At 34.3% G+C, this 26,691-nt stretch overlaps 1 protein-coding gene across 1 annotated transcript in view; it reads right to left on the bottom strand.

Moving 5' to 3' along the window:
• Positions 1 to 601: 601 nt before the first annotated feature.
• The window catches only part of MDH1B (malate dehydrogenase 1B), a 35,397-nt gene continuing 9,307 nt past the window's right edge, over positions 602 to 26,691 (bottom strand). The window contains 12 exon segments of the mRNA XM_074298916.1: positions 602 to 810; positions 2,388 to 2,450; positions 5,451 to 5,534; positions 6,718 to 6,769; positions 11,506 to 11,645; positions 14,381 to 14,423; positions 14,426 to 14,533; positions 14,535 to 14,547; positions 15,696 to 15,837; positions 22,507 to 23,006; positions 23,919 to 24,061; positions 24,990 to 25,124. Coding sequence (XP_074155017.1) covers positions 782 to 810; positions 2,388 to 2,450; positions 5,451 to 5,534; positions 6,718 to 6,769; positions 11,506 to 11,645; positions 14,381 to 14,423; positions 14,426 to 14,533; positions 14,535 to 14,547; positions 15,696 to 15,837; positions 22,507 to 23,006; positions 23,919 to 24,061; positions 24,990 to 25,124 — 1,452 coding nt within the window. The 3' untranslated portion in view covers positions 602 to 781.

Genomic DNA, 26,691 nt, shown 5'->3' with positions numbered 1-26,691 from the left:
AAAATTAAAATTTCTCTTCTAATATTGTTCAATTATCTTTCAGTCACTGAGGATAAGTAAGTAAAATAGGCTTGTAGTTGGAAATGGGCTTGTTCATCAATTTTTCCAGCAGAATCACTGTTATCTTACAATGTTGTAAGAAATACATTGTCAGCAATAATTCTGGGAAATCGACATAATTATTTGTTTGCAAAATTTTTTTTAAAAAGCAACTGAATTCTGTTGAGTTTTAGAAATGCTATGTTTCACTTCATGAAGTAACAATCTCCGAGATCCTTTAATTAAAATTTTCAGAAGGATATGTATACTCTAACGCCATTTACAAAATATGTAGAAGGGACAGACATTAGAAGATTTAAAATGATCAGTAAGTGGGTATAGGGAAGTTCTTAATTGACACTTTCACAAGAATTATTTTTTCCTTCAAATTTTGTGTAGATTTTGATCTGACTTCTACATATCTTAGTTAACTGAGGTTTAGGCAACAGTTTTAACTATATTATATAACTTATTATATCTTTCTTTCAAAATATACATGTAATTCATTTGAAAATCAATATTAAACTCCTACTTACAAATGCAATAACAAAAACAAAAGTCAGTACAGATGGGAAATAGATTCTTTTGACAATTCATTAATGTTGTCATTCTTGTAGTTACCAATTGTAATATACTAAAACTCATCTAAATATCCAAATATTTTCCCCATATGTAGACATGTGTAACACCTGCCACATCATATCATTTCCAAACAAGGTAATTCTTCGCCTCCATTTTTCTTTCAGTTTTCAAAGAAATCAAAATCAGTTCCTGAGGGGAAAAGAATGAAGCAATTTGTAAGTCATTAAAGTATTTGACTATTCTTGGGCTGAACTGTCTGTTTCATAGACTACTGTCTGTTATCTCATACTCCATCAATAACAATGTGACATTTATAATGCATTTTAAGATTTGCAAAGGATCTTACATATATACATTATCTCATTTTATATTCATAACAAGCCAGTGAGGTAGGCATGGCAAATAGTATATCCCCCATATTTTACAAATAGGAAAACTGAGACTTGGAGAGGTCAAAGGGCTTGCCCAATGAGTTGGAGTTACTAAATGTCAAAGATAGAGTCCAAACTCATGTCTCCTATCTTGAAATCCAGCATTTTCCAACTTTCTTACATTAATATGGTTAGTTCTTAGTCTATAAGACAGAGCAAAACCACACCCAAATCTTCCAGAACAACCAACAATTTCAAGCTATGATGTAGATCCCATTCCAAAATGGGTCCCACTTTTAATTTTGTAGTTAACTCGATTCTCTGTTCTGGATCTACTCTGCTACTTGTTTCAGTCCACAGTACCAATCATAATTCCAAAGTGATCAGTCCCACTCCTGGATCCAAAGTTTGATACAGAAATTAAACTGCAAATACACATGGAAGAAGGGAAACCTGAGAGGGTTGGGATGATGAATTTCCTGGACAGTCAGCTGTTCAAATAAATGCCTGCTGGCATATAGAGTGTTGTTTGGCTAGTTTAGAACTAGATTAAGGATTTAAAGTTCAGGGCTTTGCCTTAGCCTACTGATTAATTTCATCTGTCACAAGAAAAACAATTTTTAAAAAATGACTTGACATGGGAGCACTTTAATGTATTTTTTTAAAAGAAATGTTGTTGCATATATTACCATCATGTTATTGTTTAGTCATTTTTAGTTATATCTGGCTCTTTATGACACTGGCACTAGATCTAATGTGCCACTTAGATTCTCCCATAGTATTACTTCCTTGTATTTATTTTATGCATACTTATAAGTTTGCTATGTCTTTCCAATATTAACTCTTCAAGGGCAGGAACTTTCTCATTTTTGTCTTTGTATCTGCAATTCCTAAGGCATTGTCTAATATATAGTATGGTGCTTAATAAATGTTTCTTGATTAAATCATGGGTCTTTCGATAACTTTTACAAAGGCACTGCTATATTCTACTATTTTTCTAATTTATTTGTGGCCTTTAAGTCTTTTTGGTGCTTTTATTGTATGGTTTGTTTTGTTTTATTGTTGTTTTTTCCTGTGAATTAATAGTCTATAACAAAGTCTTCCTGACTTTCTGGTTAGCACTGTTTGGAGTTTGGATGGAAACAGAAATGAAAACTCCTATGACCATAGAATAATCACCAATCTCTTATACAATGAAATTTCTTCTATATTAATATATCATGTTAATATTACATAATTTTGTATAATTACATGTGTATTATTAACATATTCATAATGTAGCATATAAATATATAAATAATATTGTATAATTTTGTATAATATTATATGTGTACTAATAATATTTCTCTTACTATACAAATATATTTATGAGTTTTAATTATGTCTATCACCTACCTTCTAGAGGTTCTTGGCTACTCCTACCTTCTGAGAAGTCTAGAGAACCTATGCTGAAAAATTCTAAGACAAAAGAAAAAAAAAAATGAGATGAAAAAAAAAACTCAACAGTTTACATTTACAATTCACTATTGTTTGAACACACATTGTCTATGGTTTTCCCTTTTTTTGTGTTTTATGGTCTTTTAAAAATCAGATGTTCTAGACCATTCTGAGAGAGCATTGGTCTGAGTGGCACACCTTCTAAACCAGTGGATTTAGCACTGTTTTCTACCCTCAGCAATGATAAAGATTTTGAGGAGCTGGAAAAATATCCTGATCAATCACCATTAGGACTTACTAATTTCATTTGTTAAGAAAGTAATAGGAGAGGAATGAAAGATCCTAGATCAGAGCTGAAAGGCTCACAGAACAACTACTTAACTTTATAAATGAGAAAATAGGGCCATTCAATTTTCTTGCTACATAAATTTAAAGAGTAAGAAACAAAACATATAAACATGTATTACAACACAGAAAGTTATTTTTATATTTGCATGAAATCAATTTAAAAATTGATTAGTTCTAATTCAGTATTTCTTTCTTCTTAGATGAACAAAGGTAACTTTTGTCACTCTCTTCTCTTCTCTTTCTCTCCTCTTCTCTTTTCTTCTCTTCTCCTCTTCTCCTCTCCTCTTCTCTCTTCTCTTCTCTCTTCTCTTTTCTCTTCTCTCCTCTTCTCTTCTCCTTCTCTGTTCTCTTTTCTCCTCCTCCTCTGTTCTCTTCTCTTCTCCTCCTATCTGTTCTCTTCTCTTCTCTTTGTTCTCTTCTTTCTCTTTTCTCTTCTCTTCTCTCCTGTCTTATCCTATCTTGTTCTCTCCTTCCCTCTTTCTTCTGTCCTTTCTCTTCTCTTCTTTCCTCTCCTTTCTCCTCCTCTCCCCTCTCAGCCTTTCCCCTCCCCGCTGCCCTTATGTGTCTGTCTCTGTTTCTCTGTCTCTCTGAATGTCTGTTTCTCTGTCTCTCTTTTTGTCTGTCTGCCTCTGTGTCTCTCTCTGTCTCTGTCTGTCTCGGTCTGTCTCTCTGTCTGTCTCTGTCTCTCTATCCTCCCTCCTCTCCCCCCCTTTCCCTCCCCAAATATAGCACTTAACACAATGCCTAGATCATAGTAGATGCTTAATGATGATTCCCCCCCCCCGTTTTTCTTATCCTTGAATTCTCAGTAGAATGCTACTTTTATCACCCCACTTTTTGAAAAAAAACTTCTCCCTTGAATTTTATCATTTCACCTTCATTTATTTGTTCCCCCTCTGATTTCTCTGACATCACATTTTCAATCTTCTCTCTGTTCTTCAATCCTATAAACGTTCATACTCCTCTATATCTTCAAATTTTCTCTCTCACTTGGAGAACTCATCTAATTCACATATAGTTTTCAATGATCCATCCTATGTGAAAGACTCAAAAATCTGAATTTTCAATCCTGAACTTCCAATTGGCTAGCATTTCTCAGCATCATTTCAAACACTAGGTCTTATTTTTTATTTTTTTTACCCAAGGCACTGAAGCTGGAGCACTGAATCTGGATGTAGGAAGACTTGACTTCAAAGGCTTCACTCACTAGCCCTATGACTCCAGGCAAGTCACTCAACTTCTATTTACCTATTTTTCCAAATATTAAATGGGGATAATAATAGCTCCTACTTTCAGAGTTGTAAGGATTGATATTTTCTTCACCTCAATATGTTGAGGGTTTGTTTTGTTTTGTCCCCCCCCCAATATGAAATATTTGTAAAAAGAGCTTAGCACAGAGCCTCGCACAAATGATTATTCCATCCCTTTACCTTCTTCCTCGAACTACTCTTCTTTCTTCTTTCCCCCTTCTGTTCATGATATAAGCATTGATTTAATCATCCAGATTCAAGATTTAGGACTCACTTTGGTTTTTCTGGCAATTGCCATTGTATCTAATGCCAATTAAGTCAGTGGATTTTTTTTTCCTTCAAAGAATTTCTTGAATCTTTCACTTTTCACCCCTCTTAGGCCCTAGTTCAACCATTCCTGAACTATTGCAGCAGTCTCCCCTACATGCTCTTCCTGCTTTAATCCAATCCAGTGCTCTCCCTACTCCAATTCATCTTCCACAGTATGACATGATAAATGTATTTAAACCACTTCAGTGGGAACCACTTAAAAATTTTCCATGGCTCCTAACTAAGGACAGACTGGACTTCCATAATCTCAGTTTACTTTTCCAGTTTTACCTTCAACAAATTTTTTCTCCAGCCTTCAGCTCTGTCAGAAATAGCCCATTCATTGCTCCTCAAAAGATGATTTATATTTGCCACCTCCATGGGCTTTGTACATGTACCCCTCAATCTAAAACGCCATTCCCCTTCTCTTTTCTTTTCCCTGATTTTGTATATCAGTTCAATCCCCTGAAAAAGGAACTTTTCACAGACTGCTCTAGAAAACACTGATCTTTCCTTCTTCTGAACACCTACAGTCTGTATCATTCACCTAGCAGCTAATATATGTTTTTGGTATTACTGTGTAATGTTATAGTAATTTTAATAATAATAATAATAGTAATGTTATACTGTTATTTAAGCTTTCACATATTTAGGTCTTATTTTCCTAGCTAGATTAGGGTAAACTTCTCAAAGAAAGAAACCAAATCTAAGCTATACAGAGTGTCCTAAAAGTCTTATTGTAGTTATAGGTATTAAAACTTAAAACTATACTAAATACAGGATTGTCCCAACATATTAGTGTAATTTTAAACTAAAACAATTAAAGCTTGAAACTGAGCTAAGACTTTGGGAAATACCTTGTATTTCCTACAATGCCATGCACATATAGTTGACACTAAATTAATGATAATTGTTTTCTTCAAAGGTGCTTTTCTTCTGAAGAATTTAGAATATTTTAAATATATCTTCTCATTTTTTCTAAGAAGGATCAAAGAGGGATATTCCTTGATCCCATTTTATGAACAAGCAACATGTTTTTTGTATTTATTCTCACAAGATTGAATTTTAGTATTTGGGGATAAAATGGGTAGTTTTTAATTAAAAAGTTTACTACCAGTTTGATCCTTGTGCTCTTCTTCCTGGTTTTCCTGAATTTGGATTCTGACTCTGTTTTCACGTGGTACTAGTTCAAGTTCAGCTACAAAAATACATAAATTAAAAATGAAAAGTTTTAAAATAGAAGAATAAATCATATTCTTTATACTTTACAAAAGCAGTTGTTTAATTTCTTGGATTTGCCATGAATTGCTGAGAAGGGGAGGAAGCTGAGATATTTTGAGATTCAACTTCACTAGGAAAACAATTAAAGGGGAAGAAGCTAGAAAATAAGTGAGGAGAGGGGGGAGAGACTAAAATTACCAAAAATTTCAGGAAGAAAAAAACAAAGACCATGAAGATAAATAGATAAGTCAACTTGACTTTTAGATCTATAAAATGAGTATAGGAACCTACAAATAAATACCACACAAAAAAGGACAATGATCTAGCACTTGGTAAGACACAGAATCCTCTGAAATTCGAGAAGAACATGGAACTACAATATACTGTTTTTGAGTAGTTCAAAAGAGAAATGAGAATTATGAGAGCAGAATTTATGGCCTGTACAGCAAAAATAATGAGCAGAATTGAAAAACTGTAATCTTTAATGGCAAGTATTACCAAAGAATCAAAGAGAAAACTAAAAATTGGGAAATCAAATATACATAAAAAACAATCTAGAAGAAAGGAAGAGAAAAAAATAAGAAAATTAGAACAAAATATGCTTGTTTATGCAAAACATGGAAGCCAGAATGCATAGAGACAATTTAAGGAACCATAGATCACCCAGAAAATATGACAAGATGAAAAATATTCTTAACAATATAATGAAGAAAAAAATGGCCCATAACTTCTGCATGTAGAAAATGAAATTGCAACTGAAAGAATTCACAGATCACTTCCAGAAAAAAATCTAAGGCAGCAAACTCCAAGATATAGAATGGTAAAATTGAATTATTCTTTCAGTTCATTACCCTGCAGCCACCTTGATGATGCTTTTCCAAACCGAAGATTTAGAATCATTCAAGGGCTCGTTTGAAAAACTAGTTTATCAGAGATTATACATAGACTCAGAGTACAGGGTTACTACCACACCTTAGAGTGCTAAGCAATTATTTTTATTATTGTTGTTATCATTATTATGAGATATAGGAATAGTGAGCTAAGTTTTAAGAACAATAAGATTTAGCTAGGGAATATATATTTTAAAGTTCTCTTATGACATACGGTTTAGCATTTCCTTTGTGACAACATTTTTTTTTAAATTTCACCCAAAATTTTACCTGGAATGTATGGCTGGTATGTTGATACTTCTCCGAATGCAATTAGTTTTTCCTGTTTAAAAAAAATTAGACACATGATGCAGAACAGATAATATAATCAATGGATCACCAATTTTTTGATTCCAACTAGAGAGTTCCCTAGCATAAACTACTGATGTGGAATCAACAATGGTTCAGCAACAAATAATATCTGAAGGCTGCAGAGCTAAGATAATATGATGTCATCATACACGACTATAAACAACAGGAAAAACTTGAATCTAGTCTTTCTGATAAAAAACAAAAAAACAAAACAAAACAAAACAAACAAAAAAAACTACTCTCTACTATTCTTCTCCTGAGACCTGTATTTGAAAGTCAAATTTTCTATTCAGTTCTGGTCTTTTCATCATGAATGTTTGAAAATCCTCTACTTCATCTACTTTTCCCTCTGAAGGCTTATACTCAGATTTTCTGGACTGGTGATTCTTGGTTGTAATCCTAACTCCAGTGCTCTCTGGAATATCATATTCCAAGTCCTCTGATCCTTTAATGTAAAAGCTGCTAAATCTTGTGTTGTCTTGACTGTGGCTCCACTGTACTTGAATTGTTTCTTTTTGGATCTTTCAATATTTTCTCTTTCGCCTGGGAGTTCCAGAATTTGGTTATAATTCTCCTGGGAGTTTTCATCTTGGAATTTCAGATGATCAGTGGATTTTTTTCAATTTCTGTTTTACTCTCTGGTTCTAGAATAGGACAGTTTTATTTGATAATTTCTTGAAAAATGATGTCTAGGCTCTTTTCTGATCATGGTTTTCAGACCAATAATTTTTAAAATATCTCTCCTGGATCAATTTTCCAGGTTGATATCTCAATGAGATATTTCACATTTAAAAAAATTTTTTTTTCATTCTTTTTAAAACCTGACTCTCTCTACAGTATGCCATGTTACTTCTTAATGACCACTATTATTAATATAATCATATTTTAAAATAACATATTTTATTTACTATTTTACATGATTAAATAAAGAGCAAACAAATGGCACTGAGATAATTTGAAGTGTAATTATAAAGTAATTAAATATTTCTTCACAATGTAGAAAAGGTGTAAGTGGTGTTATTCAAAATCATCCTTCTGGGAAGCTGCATACTAAATCCTTGGAGGCAGATGGAACTATTCCAGGAACTGTTGCTCAGAGTATTGAAATGTCCTTTGATATTGTCTTCAGAGAGAATTCCATGCGGGTTTTTTTCCAAGTTCTCAGTTGGAAGTGATTTCTCTGGTCTTGTATTTATTATAGTATGCTGTATGTATAAGTTTCATACATTTAGCACTTTCTATTTGTGTTTATCTTATAGCCTCTATTACATTGAAGATACTTAAGGGGAACAATGATGTGTTTATGAAGCCATCATTTCAAGATGCTTTGATGTAAAGGCATCATGATGTAGTACATTGGGGATCATAGCTCTAGAATTAGAAGAGGACAACTCTTCTTTGTAGAAAAAGAAACTGTCATAGGGGGTTTATTCTACAATTACATAGGTATTAAAGTCTTGGAGGTGGGATTTGAACCTAAGTGATTCAATTCCAAAGTCAGTATTTTCTTTATACTATCTCTTTCCCAAAAGATAGTGCTTGGAGTCAGCATATAGTTCTATCTCTAACACCTAACCCTCAGTGTCACCTAGATGACACTAACCCTCACCTAACCCTCAGTGTCTCCTAGATGACTCTCTTAAGACTTTAAATTGCAGATAAATTGCTAATCCCTATCAGTATAGGGAGTTTCCACATAGGAATAGATGAAATATGGTTCCCAAATGGTCCAGATCAAAACAACAAAAATCTTTGCTAGGTAGAAATAAACTGGGCACTGAACCTATTTCACACTAGTACAATGTCAACTAAATTCAAGCTTTTATCACTTCTCACTTAGACTGTTAATAATTTACCTCATCATTGAGATGTCTTAATTTAATCATATCTCATAATTTGATCTCCTTGTCCAAATCTTTACCCTTCTTAACCAATATGCTCCACAAAACTAAATTATTATCCTAAAGTACAGGTCTGATTATGTTCAATAAACAGGAGTGGAAACAAATTATGTTACATTTAGAATCAAAAATAAATTTCTCTGTTTAGCTGGGAATAAAGTACAAGGAAATTGGTTTTGAAAACCCTGGAGTTCATCACACAAAAAGAACAAATAACTAGGTGTTAAACTAACTGTAAAATGGCTTCCATACTAGGTAATCCCTTTTTGAGTAGACACTAATCTTTTTGATGTAATACAGCATCTAGGTGAGACAGCAATAATTTTAAGCTCCCCTGACCTATTCTAACAATGTCAGTGATTCTAAATCTTTGGAATTTGGCTTTGGAATCTATGATCCTGAGGGCCCTCTGATGTGAGAATGCTATTGTTCTATCAATGATTATAAAAGTCCTCTGGCCTAGGAATATAATAATACTTCCCTTAGATTTTAGGGAAGATATATTAGTGATCTTGAGACTCATTCTAACAATCTGTCAATGATTTCAAGTCTTCTGGCTTTAGAATCGTCCTATAAACATTACTATCTATTGGTCAGTGATAACCAAATTCTTGAGACCACTCCTTGGTTCTACCCCGAGGCCGTAAAATTAACATATCTATAACATGAAAAACTAGATAAATATATCTTTTTGCTTCAGTTTCTTTGCTAAATTATCTTGGAATTTAGATTGCTTCAATTGGCTTTAATTACAATAAACTTTGCTTCTTTACTTGGAAATGAATTCAAGCCTGCAAATTCTTTGGAGGCACTTCATGACACCAGTCTCTGACCCCAATCTTTTGGGATTCCATTCCCAACCTCAACATCTTGAGTGAATAAATAGGAAGATTAGTTAGGTGAGTCTAGGTGGTCAAACTTGAAGAAACCAGCTCTAAATGACACACATAGAAACCTGTGACAAGTGAAAACCTTAACAGAGAATTTCTGGGGAATTAACAATCAACATATCAATTCAACTAGTTTTAATCAATTAACTGATCAGTGGTTTCTCTGGCTAATTAAAGACCCCAAGGAGACCTTGAAATACATTTAATCTCTTTTGAAAAGGGAATTTTCTTAACAAATGAAACATGATCCTGATTGGGGGAGGTAGGGAGGCTAAGTCTTTAGTTCCTCGATCTGGCTCGATCATAAAAGTCAGCCACCTCTAGGTATTTGGGCAGGAGAAGCCATTTTCATCTGGACTTCTTGACTTCTCTTTCATGAACTGGCTTTCCCTAAATTCTAATAGAGGGGATCAAGGAGAGGGGTTCTTCTTCTAGGCAAACAGGATTCTATTTGTACTGTAAACAAATTTTGTCTCCTAGTAGGGTGGAGCTCTAATGAGCATGTACCTCAAAGGCTAAAAACTACCTGGTCAGTCAGCCAAAGCTCTTCAGAGGCTGAATGACCTTTTCAGGAGTTGGGTTTTTACAAATAAAAATAGGAAATGGATGTACCACAAATTAGTAATTTATTATTAATAATATAATAATTTCTCTCATAACATGTAAAGAAGGGAAGGTTGACAGAAGTTGTGTGGAACTGAGAATGAACACAAATGTAGAGGTCATTGCCATAGGGAAGAGAGCCAACTTTGAGAGTGAGGCTATTTGGGCCAATTAGACATTTTGTTTTTTGTCCTTCATTCTCGAAAAGCACCAGGACAGGGGTGCAGGGGGAGGGGTGTGGGGTGTGGGGGTGGGGGTGTGTGAAGCCATAAAATGCAAGTGAATTGGATTTGAGTAAAGACACAGTGCAAAATCACCTGCCTCACTTCCCCTTCCAGAACCATCTGGGTCCAGTGGCCAGATATAGATCAGGACGACTGGAGATGGCTCTAGATACAATAGGAGACCTTGGCCTTTTTAAGCTAAGATCTTCAACAGATCTCAATTTGAATGAGGCTGCACCCATTCAGTGATAATGGCTAGGTAGCAATTGAGGCAAAGAATCTCCTCTTTCACCTAGTCAAAAAAAAATCTCAACAAATAAATGAATCTGGAAGGGGAAGACTCTCAGGATTTCTGGCCAAAGCTGAAATGACTGCTGTTTACATTAAATTTGAGTCAATCAGAACCCAAACAATGACCAAATGGGGCTTCATCTAGGACCTATTGGTGGCCAATTAGAATCAGATAAGTTTTAGATAGAAATCTAGCCAGTAAATCCCAAGATATTTTGGGAGGGCTCAGAGGTACAAAAGAGAAAAAAAGTTTTTAAGAGCATCTGTAAGTGTAAGATACTCTGTGTTGGCAGAGGGAGGAAAGGAGAGAAAAGAGGAAAGGGGAAAAAGGTAAGTAGGAAGTGAGGGAGGGAAGGAGAAAAGAAGGGAGGGAGGGAGGAAGAGAGGAAGGAAAGAAGGGAAAAATATGAGGGAGGAAGGAGAGGAGAGTGAGGAAGGAAGGGAGGGAGACAGGAAGGAAGGCATCTTCCAACAGATCATTCCCAATACTAATGAACCGGGTTCTTCCCTGACTGATAGCTCCTGGAATTATGTCATCTGCCACCAAGGTTCAGCTAATTAAGACCATGAAATGGCATTGTCAATTTACAACCCAGCCAACTGCATTGCCCCTTCTGAATCCAAAGAAAGAGATGTGTTTAGACTTTGTAAAGGGAACCTGAGGGTACTGCCTTTATTACCATATCAACAACCTATGACTATATCATTTGAGCTGGGATCTGTGTGGAATCAAATTCTTCCCCACACCTCACACTTATATTAGCAAAATTAATTTCTTTATATCTTTTCTGAAATTACCTGTTGGAGATCATGGATTATTGCACCCTTAATTTCTTCAGTTAATTCAGTGTCAGTCAAATCCGTACGAGGAAACCATATTCCATTCTTGCATTGTACTGGCATGGAAAATACCATTCCCTCAGGTGTATCAAATTCACCTGGAGTGTACCCATAAGACAGTGAATAACAAATGCAATTAATTTCTTCTTCACAGTCCCATAAATATGCAAAATTATAAAATGACCCACAATAAATGTTTTTGATGATGACTATGCTTAGTTATCTCTATCAGCTTTATATTTATCATTTAGTTCTACTGGAACCCAGTTAGTCCTGATTGTTTATGCCTGGATTATGAATGTATAAAGTAAGTGACTGTAGAAATTGTGGGTTCTGGGACCTACAACTTAACTGGCTCCATGACCATTTTCTTCTGCCCACATTTCCTGAGCTGGCAGTCTTTCCCATGTCATCTCTCATGAAATCCTGTCTGTTTGTATTCTCTACCCATATTCTAATCCATTAGGCAGTTTTACATTATCTATGAGCCAAATTATATGATTTGGAAGGTAAGGAACAGGGACTATAGGCATGGTGATTTTCCAGGTAAGTACTAAATGTTCATAAGAACAGTCCTTATAACCTGGTTATGGCAGGTGATGTAAAAGTTGGTGGTAACTACTGGTAAGTATCCAATGTTCAACTAAATTGGCTTCTTTTATATAGATTATTTTTTGTTTGTCAAACAAAAAAATTGTGCCTGGCTTCCCAGCAGTGTTGTGCAATTGAAATAGGCTTGTTCAGTGAATGAGCACACCTGGATTTTAAACACTGCTCTTCTGCTGATGGCACTACTTGCAAGACAAAATGTAGACAGATGGTTCTGCCTCTAATTTTTTAATATTGGGGAGGGAGATGGAGTTGGTCTAGATGCTTTTCAAGGTGGCTTTTACTTCTAACATTCTATTACTCAATCTTACTCTTGTCCACTAGGGTAAACAGGAGGACTTCATTAAGAAGACATGCATCTAAAGAAGTGGAAAATAATGAAATTTCCCATAACTCCAAATGCTTTCTTAAGAGAGCCTCCCATCTCTATGCTTTACTCACTTTGATTTCTCTGAGAAAGTGTCAGACTACCTCAAATATCAGCCTCACCTGCTTGTTGATACTTGGAATTCCTTTAAGAGGATAGAAAGCCATTTATTTTACAATTAGACATAAAGCACAAAATGGAACACAATGATATATTCACACTCATTTGTAAATTAGTGATATCAGATCCTTTCATAAGAACAGGCTTTGATAGGGGAATTACAGAACAAAGTCCCTGGGAATCTGAAAGAGATGAGAGGGCATCCAAGTCATGAAAAAGAAAGCAGAGAGTACTGAATTTGGGCCTAATCCAATATGCTGCCTACTGAGAGCAGTAGCTGATTCTGTGCTCCACACTCATAGGGAACTTTTTCAGGGAGGAAAACTTAGGGAGTGTTTGCTACTCTTCCCTAATATCTGCACTAATATTATGGTGATGAATGAATGAGATAATAAGGACAAAAATCAGACAGCATCAGCAATGTGGTATACCAGAAAAAACACCAAATTTGGAACAAAGTTTCTTCTTGCTATCTATGTGACTTCATATAGGTCACCTAGTTTCCGTAGAATCCAGGAATCTTATCTATAAAATAAGCATACTCGGCCAGATGATCCGAAGAGGACAATCAGAATAGGCAAGGGCTTCAAGATTGTGCCAGAAGAGGCTCTGCTGAGACAACTAAGGATGCCTATTTTGATGGAAGACGGCTTCATGGCAGAGCTGTAGCTAACTGTTTTTCAGGGGCAAGTGGCAGACTCAGGGAAATCTTGGGGAAAGACCTTAGGGAGATGCCTCCTTGGGATACACTGCCCTATTATGGGGAAAGATCTCAGGATACCATCCTGTATTGGGGAGAAACCTCTTGACACATTGGCTGATGCTGAGAAAACCACAGCCAAGGGATGGTGCAAGATAGAGCAAGAGTAGCCTAGAAGTTGGGTGGTTTGGGGGAAAAAAATCCCTTATCCCTGACCAAGCTACAGCTCTGCATTGGAAATAGAGCAGTGATAGGAAATTGAGATATTTCAAAAGCAGTTATGTGGTCTCATTGGCACTAGAAATCAGACCCTGAAGAGATGATTGGAAGTTGCAGAGGAAGATTTAGGCTTGAAGTAACTATTGACTATTGTTGTTACTCAGTCATGTTTGACACTCTTGACCTTATTTGGGATTTTTTTTTTTTGGCAAGGACATTGAAGTGGTCTGTCATTTCCCTCTCCAACTCATTTTACAGATGAGGAAACTGAGGCAAACAGAATTAAATGACTTACACAGAGTCACAGAACTAATTGTCTAAGGCTGGATTTGAACTCATGAGGATGAATCTACTAGAGTCCAGGCCCTGGTACTCTATCCACTGTGCCACCCAGATTCCTTTATTAATAATTATTACTGCCTTTAAAAAGTGGAATGATTTCCCTCAGGAAGTATTGGGCTTCCCTTCACTCAAGGCCACCAAGGCAAAGCTGAATGATTCTCTTCTCATGTATGTTTTAGAGGTTTCCTGAGAGAAAGGAAGATGGAGACACTCAAGACACCAAACATGAAAGTTCTCTGACTCTTCATTTCTCAGATATTTCCAGACAAGGGAAACCCAGGGAACAGGAGGCCTGATTATTCCTTCCTTTGCAAAGTTCTAGAATGGTAAAGTTTAACGAAGGAAGAGAATCAGACACTTGATGGAGATTTGTTTAGATATAAGAGATGGGGAGTATGTGTGATTATGCTGGCTGTCTTCTGCACAGGAAAAAAGAAAGAAAACTCTTTTCATGATGTGGGGAAACAAAGATTCACCTTCACTTATTATTCCCATAGACAAAATCTCTCCTGGAGGGGGAATTGTGGGTACCAGAACTTCAGTACAGTAGCTATACAGTGTGCTGATGAAACACCCCTTTGGAAATACCTCGTCAAACTCCATGAATTGAGGGAGGCCTCAAATTCTTTTCCTAATCCACTCACTGAAAAAAAAAGAAAACAATAATTTTACTAGGACAAAATGCTCCTCTAAAATAAAAAAGAAATAAAAACCATGAGAAATAAATGCTAATTCACATCTGGAAAACAAACACAAATGCAAATACAAGCACACACTTATCTTAAGAACTCTGTCACATAGTAGCTTTATATTTGATATGACTATGTAGATTATAAATTATGTGAGACAGGAAATAAGCCTTAATTACTTTTTTATTTCTTCTGGTAAATTGCACACTGTTTTTCATAGAGTGAACAAATAATAAAATAGTTGTTGAATGATGGATATGAAACTGTTAAATAAGTCTGTAGGAAGGATTAAGTTCCTATTTAAACAGTGTATTTTCTACCTCATTATGAAAAGATACACACTATAGAATACATTTTGTCTATTGTTGCCCACTTCAATAATTCAAGAATGTATTATTTTGTTACTATGGAGTATTCCCTCCATTGATACAAATAAGTAGATGTTCTTCAAGAATTACTATGACCAAGAAATTTATGTCATCCTCCTAATCAAACATTTTAAAAAAGTACACGTTACAGGTCACAATTTTCCATCACCATTAGAGAATGTAAAAGCAAGCAGTGCACTCTGGATAATTCCATAGTCCTTCAGAAAGTGGCTCGATTCTGTATGATTCTGTGAAGTCATGTATGTTAAGGATGTCATATATCATTGCTCTGTTGAATGGGATTGGATTCCAGTTGCCCTAAGAGTAGAATGGCACAGAACTAAGAATAAATGTTTGAAAAGTATAACCCAGGAAGAACTTCTCCCAGGCCAAAAGTGTAAAATGAATTGGCTTAATCCTAAAACAATTACATATATTGAAAATATTTTCATTGAGAAGTTTTTAAAAATCACACACATATACATACACAAAATTAACATGTCAAGATAGCTCACAATTAAATACAAAAACTCTAGTGGCCAAACTTTTGTTTCATATGGATATATCTAATCTATTCACTGCAATTGATTGCATGGTAAATATAGGGAAGTTGGATTGTTAAACAATACTTTTGCAGATCTAAAGATACTTAAAAAATTATCTTAAAAGCTCTGATAATGTTATGATCTATCACTATATAATAATTAGTATATAATATTTAAAAGGTACCATACCTATCAAATATCAAGTTTAACAGGTAACGTGAATAGTTCGGAGGTCCCCAAATAGCACTGTTATATCTGAAAACTTTTGCTTTTCTTAGGTCAATGTAGCGAGAACCGGTAATATTACCCCAAATTATCACATCTTTGATGTCTAGAACAAAAAGATTCAATTAACAACTATAACAATGTATGTACAAAAAACTATACATTACCTGAGAGCTGCTTAATTGGGATATTAACCTAGGGAAATTGTTCTTTAAAATACATGAGAAAATCCTGTCAATCTTTTATTTCTATGTGCAGTTCTTTGAAAAACAATTATTAATGAATTTGTTTTTCTATCCCAATTATTTCTAGAAACATAACTCTTCCTCTATAAAGCCAACCATTACTCTGAAAGGACTCCTCCCTTTTAACATAGCTATAATTGAGTTAAACTTAAATGTTAAGCAAAACTAGTTACTTCATCTGTATGTATACTCTATAGCTCTCTACCCTATAAGTCTTCTCCCTTTTTGTTGAGAAGATGGAGATATATTCATTATTTGTGTTTTTCATCATTAGTTTTTTAAAATTTACCAAGTCTGTGACTTCATTTTTATTGATCATTTTATGTAGATTGTTTTAGTCAATGTGTATACTGTTCTTTTGGTTCTTTTTATTTTACCCTCTGCATCAGTTAACATAAATCTGCTCATATTCCTGTGAATTTCTCATTTATTTCTTACAATAACATTTTGTTGCATTCATATTCCAAAGTCTGCATAGACTTTCATAGAAACATGGATGCATGGAGGGCATGTTAAGACACTTCAGAGGCCATAAACTTTCACCTTTTTATTAAAAAAAGACTAAGGAATCCCCCCAATTATGAGAAACTCATTCTCCCTCCCTCAGTTCTTTGCTGCCACAAAAAGCATTTTCATTAATATTTTGGTACATATTATAACTTTTTAAAATCTTTGACTTTTTTGGAATAAATACTCAGGAACAGAAATAGCACGTGAGCAGTCTAGTAGTTTTTTGTATAATTTCAAGTTGGTATTAAAAATGACACCAATTCATGGTCTCAACAACAATGCATTTGTGCGCCAGCCTTGCTAACAATAGAGGCACAATAGTCTAACATGAACTATCCATATTTTATCTAATATTTGCCATTTTGCAAACCTCAAACTTGTTTTAGTTAGGTTTGTTTCTATTAGTAATTTGGAGCATGTCTTCATGTGTCTTAATATAATCATCTACAATTCTTTTGGGAAAAAAAAGTAGGCACTTAAATATTGAGGGTTGGCTCATAGTCTTCTATATTTTCCTCAATTCCCTGCTATCTTAAACATTGTAGTTTTATCAATTATAATGGAACAAAAATTTTTCTTCACTGTATAGTTTCTTTTTTCATTCTATCTGTAATGAATTTGTGTGTAAAAGCTTTTTTTTATTTTTTATTTTCAAAATTGTCTATACTTTGGCTTTTGTGATGCTTTCACATTTGGCTTAAGAAGTCTCTTTAGAATGGAGAATGATCATTCTGAAGAGAAAGCTTATGAATGCAATGAATGTCGGAAGGCTTTCAAACTGAAGACGCGTCTTATTTGGCATCAGAAAATTCTTATTGCAGAGAGCCTTACACATGTGATAAATGTAGTAATGCCTTCAGTAGTGATCCATTAAATAATACACATAAGAAAACTCATGAAGAGATGTCTTATGATTGTGATAAGTATGAGGTCTTCCACTACAATTTGGAGAACTTATTTGATGACAGATTCGTACTGGAAAGAAAACTTTTGAACGTAATGACTGCATTAGGAAAAGCCTTCCACCTGAACTTGATACTTAACAACATCTAGGAATTCATGCTGCAGAAAAATGTTATAAATGTGAGAATGAATTCAGCTGGACCACAGAACTTGACAAGAGAATTTTTACTAGAGAAAAGTAAAGGTTAGAGAAAAACCTTATGAAAGCAATTAACAGGGGAACATAATCAGATATGCAGTAGTAAATCCTAAAGACTTACAATTTCAGAGTCATCCTTGACTCCTCTCTCTTTCACTTCACATATCAGCTGCCAAGTCTTAACAATTCTGTGCCCACAATCTTCTTACATCTTTCCAATATCTTCTACTTGCACAGCTATTAGCCTAGTTTGTGCCCGCATGAATTCTTTCTTAAAATATTCTATAACCTGTTAGTTGGTTTGCTTGCTTCAGGTTTCTCCCAACTCTATCTTCACATAATCACCAAAGTGACATTCCTAATGGCACTTGAGATTAGTAAACTCCACTAACTGCCTACTAACTCTAGAATCAAATACAAAATATTTTGTTTGGCATCTAAAGCCCATTCAAGTTCTGATTTGTCTTGCCAGCTTTATTATATTACTACTCTTCTTTACCCATTCAGTGTGCCCTTCGTTCTCACCCCAACACATAACATTCCTTCTCTTATCTCCATGCTTTTTCATAGGCTATCCTTCCAAACCTGGAATGAACTTTCTCATATCTTGTATTTTCTTAGAATTCCTAACTTGCTTCAAAGTACAGTTCCAAGGTGACCTTCTACATAAGGTCTTTTCTGATCCCTCCAATTACTAGTGTCCTCATTACCAAGATTTATATTGAATTTATATACTTATTTGGTATATATTTAGGCATTATAGCAAATGGAGCAATAGAATTGGGAAGGATTGAATTCAAAATTGGTTTTGGATACTAGTTGTTTGACCTTGGACAAATAATTTAATCCTGTTTACCTCAATTTTCTCATCTACTAAAGGGGGATAATAATAGTATTTACAGGGTTATTGTGAGGAAAATGCTTACTTAGCAGCGTTCCTACTATATGATATTATATAAATGTCAGCTATTATTACTATTACTATTATTTATATTTTGTCTCCTGCAATAGATTTTTGAGTGTCTTGTGGATTAGAATTGTTTTTGAATTTGTACACTTAATACATAATAGATTCTTAATAAATACTTATCACTAGGTTCAGGATTTAGACAAAGAGTGATACTGTAAGCAAATTAGGAGAGCAAGGGATGGTTTACCTGTCAGATTTTTGGAGAAAGGAGGAATTTATGACCAAAGAATTAGAGGGCAGTATGAAACGCAAAATAGATATTTCTGATTACATTAAATAATTTTTTTTGTCCAGACAAAACCAATGAAACAAAGATTAGAAAGGAAGCAGAAAGCTAGGAAACAATTTTTATAGCCAGTGATTCTGACAAAGGTCCTTTCCCCCCCTCCCTTCCCTTCCCTTACCTCCCCTTCTCTTCTCTCCCCTTCTCTTCCCTCCCCTCCTCTATCAAATTGGCTAAGATGACAAAAAAGATAATATTGGGAGGATGTGAGAAAGCTGGGACACTAATGTGTGGTTGGTGTCAGTTCTACACCTGTAAAATGACTTGGCAAAGGAAATGGCAAAGTACTAGAGTATTTTTTACTAAGAAAACCCCAAATAAGGATAAAAAGTATAGATTAGACCAAACAGAAATATTATGAACTGATCTAGTTATTCTGGAGAGCAATATGGAACTATGCCCAAAGGACTACAAAACAGGGCACAGCTTTTGATCCAGAAGTCTTATTACTACCCAAAGACATCATAAAAAAGGGGAAAGGACTCATGGGTGCAAAAATGTTTGTAGTTGCTCTTTTTTTGTGATGGCAAGGAATTGGAAATTGAGTAGAGGCTCATCAACTGGGGAATGGCTAAATGAGTTATAGTATATGAAGTAATGGAATATTATTATTCTATAAGAAGTGATAAGCAGGCCGATTTCAGAAAAGCCTAGAAAGACTTATATGAATTGATGCTGAATGAAGAGAGCAGAACCAGGAGGACATTTTACGCAGTAATAACAAGAGTATGTGTTGATCAACCATGGATAGACTTGACTCTTCTTAGCAATGTGGTTTTCCAAGACAATTCTAATAGATTTGAGGTGGAAAATACTACCTGTATTCAGAGGGAGAACTATAGAGACTGGATGCAGATCAAAGCATACTATTTTCACCTTTTTGTTGTTGTTTTGCTTTTTCTTTCTTGTGTTTTTTTCCCTTTTGTTCTGATTTTTCTTTCACAGCATAACAAATATGGAAATATGGTTAAAATACTTATCAATAACTGAATGTTATATAAGCAAACAAATACAAAAGGCCACTGTACATTCCAATATGAATTTACAAAAGCCAAAAACATCTTCAAAGACAAAATAGAAAATAAAAATTTAATTTAAAATATAGTTTGCATTTTGAAAATTAAGTATTTACTCTTTATAGGTGCTTAGTTTTACATATAATGAAATCAAGTTGCTTTATTTATCCAAAATCAACATAATATTTACATGTGGGAATGCAATGGATTAGCCTTGAGGTTTCTAAAACAGAATCTCATAGATAAAAGTAAACACTTTTGATGATGGATATTAGGTTACTCTGAAATATTCTGGTTCACTTTGGCATGGGTTCTGGTTATTACATTGATAGCAGCAACTAAGTGACACAAATGGATCGAGTAGTGGGACTGGAATCATGAAGACTATACTTTCAAATTCAACCTCAGATGCCTATTGGTTTCTGGGCAAGTTACTTAATTCTGTTTGCTTCAGTTTCATACCTGTAAAATGACTTAGCAAAGGAAATTAAAAAGTACTCCAGTATCTTTGCCAAGAAAATCCCAAACAAGTTTATAAAGAGTAGATTAGACTGAATAGAAATATTGCTTTCTAAAACTTCCTTGTTGATAAAGTAACAGATGTGATTTTTATTGTCATTTGTTAAGAGGTTCAGAATATATCAGTTCCAGTAGTTTAAGACAAGTCCATATTCTATAGGTTTTCTAATTTTGCTTGAAATTATGCTTATCATATCTTTGAATGTCCATTGGCCACTGATGGTTTTCCTCTTCCCTAAAAAACTTGGCTTGCTCAGATTTTGTCTATTGTGATCTCTCATTGCATGCTGGCAAATAAATAGGCAGGATTTGAACCTTTCTCACAGCCTCTGAATCTAAAGTCAGTATTTTTTTACATTGCATTTTGTTTGCCATTTGCAATACTCCTATTTTCCAACTCACATATGCATCTATTTAACTTCTCTACACTTACCATTTCAATAACTAGTAAATATGATCACTACTAATAACAAAAAGCCATTTCAACATCCATCAAATATCATGAACTATCCTTTTAAACTATCAAATACCTTATTATGTGAAAATAGTCCCATGTTAGCTATTCTTTACTTACCCAATAAATCATTACTTTTCTATATTCCATTATATATTCCATATACCATTGTTGAATATTAATCATATTTGATTTTGCATTATACTCATATGTGCATATATGTCTATTAGAACTATGAACTCCATGAGAAAAATGGCCATTATTTTTGTATTAACTCCAGCATCCAGAACAGTGTTTTGCTCATGGGAGATGCCCAGTAAATATTTGTTGAATTGAATGAAATTAGATATACACAAACTGGAGCTCAGGAAACTTAAGGGATTAGGTTTAAAGTCTATAAAAAATGAAGAAAGGGCATGTGAATCACACACACACACTGGGTCTGTGGAGATCTTGTAATATGGTATATAACTTTTATAAGAGTGTGTGTGTATGTGTGTGTGAAAATAAAATATTAGGTTATTTTAAAAATCCAAGTATCAATTCAAATATAATACATTAGAATTTTTAAAAATTATGTTATGTGATTTAAGAAAATTTAGTTCAATTAAATTTAGTGTTGTATAATAGTGTACTGGACTTGAATTAGGAAGAATTAAATTTGAACTCCATCTTTTACACTTAGTATCTATATGACCATGACCAAGTTACTGTATATATATATATATATATGTGTGTGTGTGTGTGTGTGTGTGTGTGTGTGTGTTGAGACCTCAGATGATTACTTTTATAAAATGGGGATATCAATTTTATAAGGTTGTTTTGAGATTCAAATATAATGTGATATAATGGTCAATTGTATAAATGATCACTAATTATTATTACTAAATTATTATTACTCAATGAAAATGTATTTAGTACTATGGCACAGTGGAGGTAATATGACATTTGGGGATTCCATAATGCCCCATGACTTGTATAGACTCCATAAGTTATTTAACCTCTCTGTTTGTCAGTTTCTTCAGCTATAAAGAGAAGGTATAGACTTGATGGTAACTAGGGCTCATTCTAGTCATAAGTGTATTAGCATCTAATTCTGCAAGGTAGGAGAGCGATGTTGATTCTGGGAAGATGAGCAAAAATGAAAGGAATGCCCTGCCCTCAGGAAGCTTAGATTCTACTGATTTATGTTATTTCTGGTGATTTGTTCCTACCTAATTATTTCATATGGTAAACATATAGCCTATATCCCATTTTCTTTTTTTATGTTGATTAAAATAAATTAGTAATAAAAAATTAATTAAACATACACCAACAGGATTTTGCAAATTAATCAGATTTGGATCACAATATTGGAAATACTAGAGATGGCAGCAACTTTTGTGTTAATGAATTGTATTCCATTTTTCTTTTCTCATCTGTAAAAGGAATGGATTGGTCACTTTTACTTAATTCATGATCCTGTGATAACCTAGGCCAATCCTTTCATGTGACAACTGAGGCCCAGCAACATTAGCTATATGGCCCGAAATTCCCCTTATTTGGGCCATGTGCCCCAGGTTTCCTGATCCCTGTTTGCTGTATTTTCTCTGATTGCCAGTCTCATATTCCTACTTCAGAGGGAAGTTTTAGTTTCTCTGAAAACAAAAACATCATCTATTAAAAATATAACTCACCAGACGCTGTAGTTTTCATTTTTCTGGCCAACATGGCTTTCGCTTCATTTTCCAACACCATGGCCACAGCAATGACATTCCGTGGGTTAAGAGATGGCGTATATGTAATGATCAAATCAGTGGTGAGATTTAGAAAGGTCTTTCCTGCCACAATAACTTTCACAGATTGATGAGCATTTTTTTCAATCAGGGACCCAAATAACTGACACAGAGGAAGTCTAGCTCTGATTCTGTTTTCTAGAGACTCAAACTCATTTTCAATATCATCATTAAGGATGATGATAACCTCGGCCCCAACAAAGGCCTCTTCCATTGCTGTGCACATGGAGATATTCCGCAAGAGAGGGGCTGCCAAGTCTTGGGCCTCCATCACAATGCCATGGAGACTTTCTTCATTAAAGTTGTTGTTTAAGAGATGGATGTTAAGTTCTTTGTTCTCCCCAAATATTTCTCCATTTACCAGTATTGGAATCAGGTTGTATGATGTAGGACAAGATGCACTGATGAAAATGTGATAATTTCATTATAAATGATAAAAAAGATATTTCCCTTTAAACCCATACTCTTATCATGCAATTCTTTATAATATACTAAGACTACATATTTGTAGCATGTTTTGTTTTATATTCCTTACATTTATATTTTTTTACATTTAAATTTATGTTTATTTTTAATACTCGTGCAATTCTTTAAATACAGTAAGATTGCACATATTCTATAAATGGACAAACTTATACCTTGATATTGGGTAATTCGTTGTAGATTGGGTTTTAAAAAAAAAAGACAGACAGACATTCCAACCCCTATCTTGCCCTGGTCATGAGAAAGTAATCTCTAAATAACAGATACTGCCTCTTTCAAATGATTGAAATAAAAATTCCTGTTTGTATGAAATTATTTATAATAAATTTCTATTTTCATTTGTTTATCCATTAAAATTTTCTCATGTGAAAATTAAAATGATAAAGTCTCTCAATTATTGTTTATGAAAAGTTATGGAAAATTTGGGGGGAAATTTACTAAGAAATATTTTTTTTCCAAAATTCAGTCAGGATTTAAATTCATTAACATATTAAAGAAATGGGATTTTTAAATCATAGAAATAGGTCAAAACACTTTAAAATTTAAAAAATATATAGACATGAATAACAGGGAGTTATTTCCTTAAGAAGACTATTCAACAAATAAAATACTTTGCAAGAAATATGGAAAATGTAAACACTCAAGTTGTCCTATCTTGGCAGTAGATTTTCATTTATGTGCATTTTAAATAAATGAACTGAATATGTATATTTAAATTAATGCACTGAAATAAATCTCAAAAGTGGTTTTTGCCTAATCTATTGTAAAATGAATTATGTACCCTGTTAAAGAATTGTGATGTAGCAAATAGCCTGGCTCTGCTGCCCTACCCGGTGATCCAGACATTTACGGGATTGATCACACTTTTAATCTCTTCTTTCTCCTGTTGAATTTCTATATGTGTCTCCAAGTTCTCGCTAGCAATAATCAGCATCTCGTTGGTCATCATCTTTGAGGTGATGCCATAGTAAAGCTAGATAGAAAGAAGACCTAAGTTAGCACAAGAAGATACAGATGGGAAGAAAGACTCATACTGTTTCCCATGAATGAAATGGGGACCCTTTATATACTCCGTCTGCTGCCATCACAACTGGGAAGATGGCAAGCCTGCTTTTGGAAATTTAGGATTGTGAGTAATAATTGGGGACCTAGCCCCAGTTAAGAGCATGTGCAGGTTATTTTATGATTGTCTTCCTTCTGCTTTCTTCATGGTGAAGAAAAAATTTAATCTGATACTGAGCTGAAATTGAGTTATGTATACAAAAGATATACATAGGCCAAATCATGATTTTTCCCCTCATTATAAGGGTGCTGTAAGCTTTCCAGGTGGGGAGAGAGTTCGTACCAGCAGCTTACTCTCCCAGTAAAAACCGACATGTCTATAAATTCATGATGCCTGCTTTTTACCTATCTGTATTTCTCATTTCTGTTCTCAGATATAGGAGACCAAATTGACTAGGTTTTTATGAGCTTCAAAAAAAATCAAAAAATGCCACTAGAGGTCCAAGAGTTAAGAGTACATAACAGAGTTTTCTGGCACCAAAGCCCCATGAAGAGTCAGTCATGAGAAGAAAGCATCATTATTATATTGACCCAGACAAATGCTATGTCCTGAAGTCCATTCCTTCAAAGGCTATATCCCACCTAGAAATGAGAAATCCCCTTAAACTTCTGAGGGGAAAGAGAGCAGTAGCTTTGCTTTGGGGATCCAACTTGTTAGTGCAGTAGGGTTTGAGAGAGTGTGCTCCACAGCAATATATGTTGACTACATGAAAAGGAAAGAAGAGACAAGAAAACCTTTAAAATTTGACTGCATTTTCAAAATAAATGTAAGAGTGTGAGGCTGAGGCAGAGCAGATAAAATTTCAAACCAGATGTTAACTATCTAACAACTTTATTACCTGGATATGCTCCAAGAACTCATTAAATCCTCCCAGAAGAAGGCCCTTTCCCCCACGGTCCAACAATTCTCTCCAAACTATAGGAGAACGTTTGTGATTCCATTGATTTTTCTTACATAGATCGCGTAGCCATCTCTATTGAAAAAATATGCCAAGGAAAGTTTAATGTGATAAAATTTACTTAAAATTTAGGTTGTATAAGTTTAAGTGCTATCCTTTCCAACTGATATAAGATGTCTTAATGTTCTTTAAAAAGTATACCTTAAATTTTTAAATGACACTAAATTATAAAATAGCAAATTAGATTAAAAATATACTTTTACTTTAAAAAAGTATTTTCATTTTCAAATTCTCCCATTTTACCCTCTCCCTCACCTATTGAGAAGGCAAAAATATGATACTTATTATGCATATGAAATTATGCAAAGTGTAGTTCAACTTTAGCCACAAAAAAGCATGAAAAAGTGAAATTAACTTTTATTCATCAGTTGTTAAGTAGTTGTTCAGATTGGTTAGTAGACCTTACTCAGACTGACCAGAAAAATTAAAATATCAAGGGAACTTTAAACAATTTAAAAATATATTTTAATAGTTTTTGTTTATCAGATATATGCATGGGTAATTTTACAACACTGACAATTGCCAAACCTTTTGTTCTAATTTTTCCCCTCCTTCCCCCACCCCCAGATGGCAGGTTGACCAACACATGTTAAATATGTTAGAGTATAAATTAAATACAATATAGATATACATGTCCAAACAGTTGTTTTGCTGTACAAAAAGAATAAGACATTGAAATAGTGTACAATTAGCCTGTGAAGGAAATTCAAAATGCAAGCGGACAAAATTAGAGGGATTGGGAATTCTATGTAGTGGTTCATAATCATTTCCCAGAATTCTTTTTCTGGGTGTAGCTGGTTCAGTTCATTATTGCTCTGTTGGAACTGATTTGGTTCATCTCATTGTTGAAAATGGCCACATCCATCAGAATTGATCATCATATAGTTTGTTGCTGAATTATTATTATTATTATTGTTGTTGTTGCTGAAGTATACAACGATCTCCTGGTCCTGTTCATTTCACTCAGCATCAGTTCATATAAGTCTTTCCAGGCCTTTCTGAAATCATCCTGAATTTAAACAATTTTTAAAGAAATGAGACAATAGAACTCCCTTTTCTACTTTAAAAAAATATGCACTAATTTCATGAGCTTATTTACTCCTAGCTCTTACTCAGACTGAAGAAAAGCTATTTATCTCAGCTCGGTAGGGTTGCTACATTTTGTCAGGTTCAAAAAGTCAAGAGTAACCTGGAGATTAGGTGGTAGTTATTTGGTGAATCCAATTTATGTTTATTTAAAAATAATCGGGTTTGTGTGGACTTTGTCTCTAAAAGCCAAATTATTAAGGAACAGTTTGATGTTCATTGTACACTTGGAAATACACTTGGTGCCTTTAAAGTACATGTAGTAAGACTACTTTAGAGAAGTGAACCTTAATGATTCAGTCCCTTTGATATTTGAGTGACTAAATTCCTACCCAAGGTTGCCATAATCTTCCACAATCTCTCCCAATTGGCAGGATCAAAGGCCTTGATCAGTTAGATAAACATCGTATACAGACCTCTGTTTTGCTCTTAGCATTTCTCCCGGAGTTTTCTGGCCATGAACACCATGTCATCTATTCCATGGTCCTTTCTAAAG

Source organism: Sminthopsis crassicaudata, chromosome 3, assembly GCF_048593235.1.
Source record: "Sminthopsis crassicaudata isolate SCR6 chromosome 3, ASM4859323v1, whole genome shotgun sequence".
Taxonomy (NCBI): domain Eukaryota; kingdom Metazoa; phylum Chordata; class Mammalia; order Dasyuromorphia; family Dasyuridae; genus Sminthopsis; species Sminthopsis crassicaudata.
The sequence above is the reverse complement of the archived record's forward strand: the minus strand, read 5'-3'. Positions and strand labels throughout refer to the sequence as shown.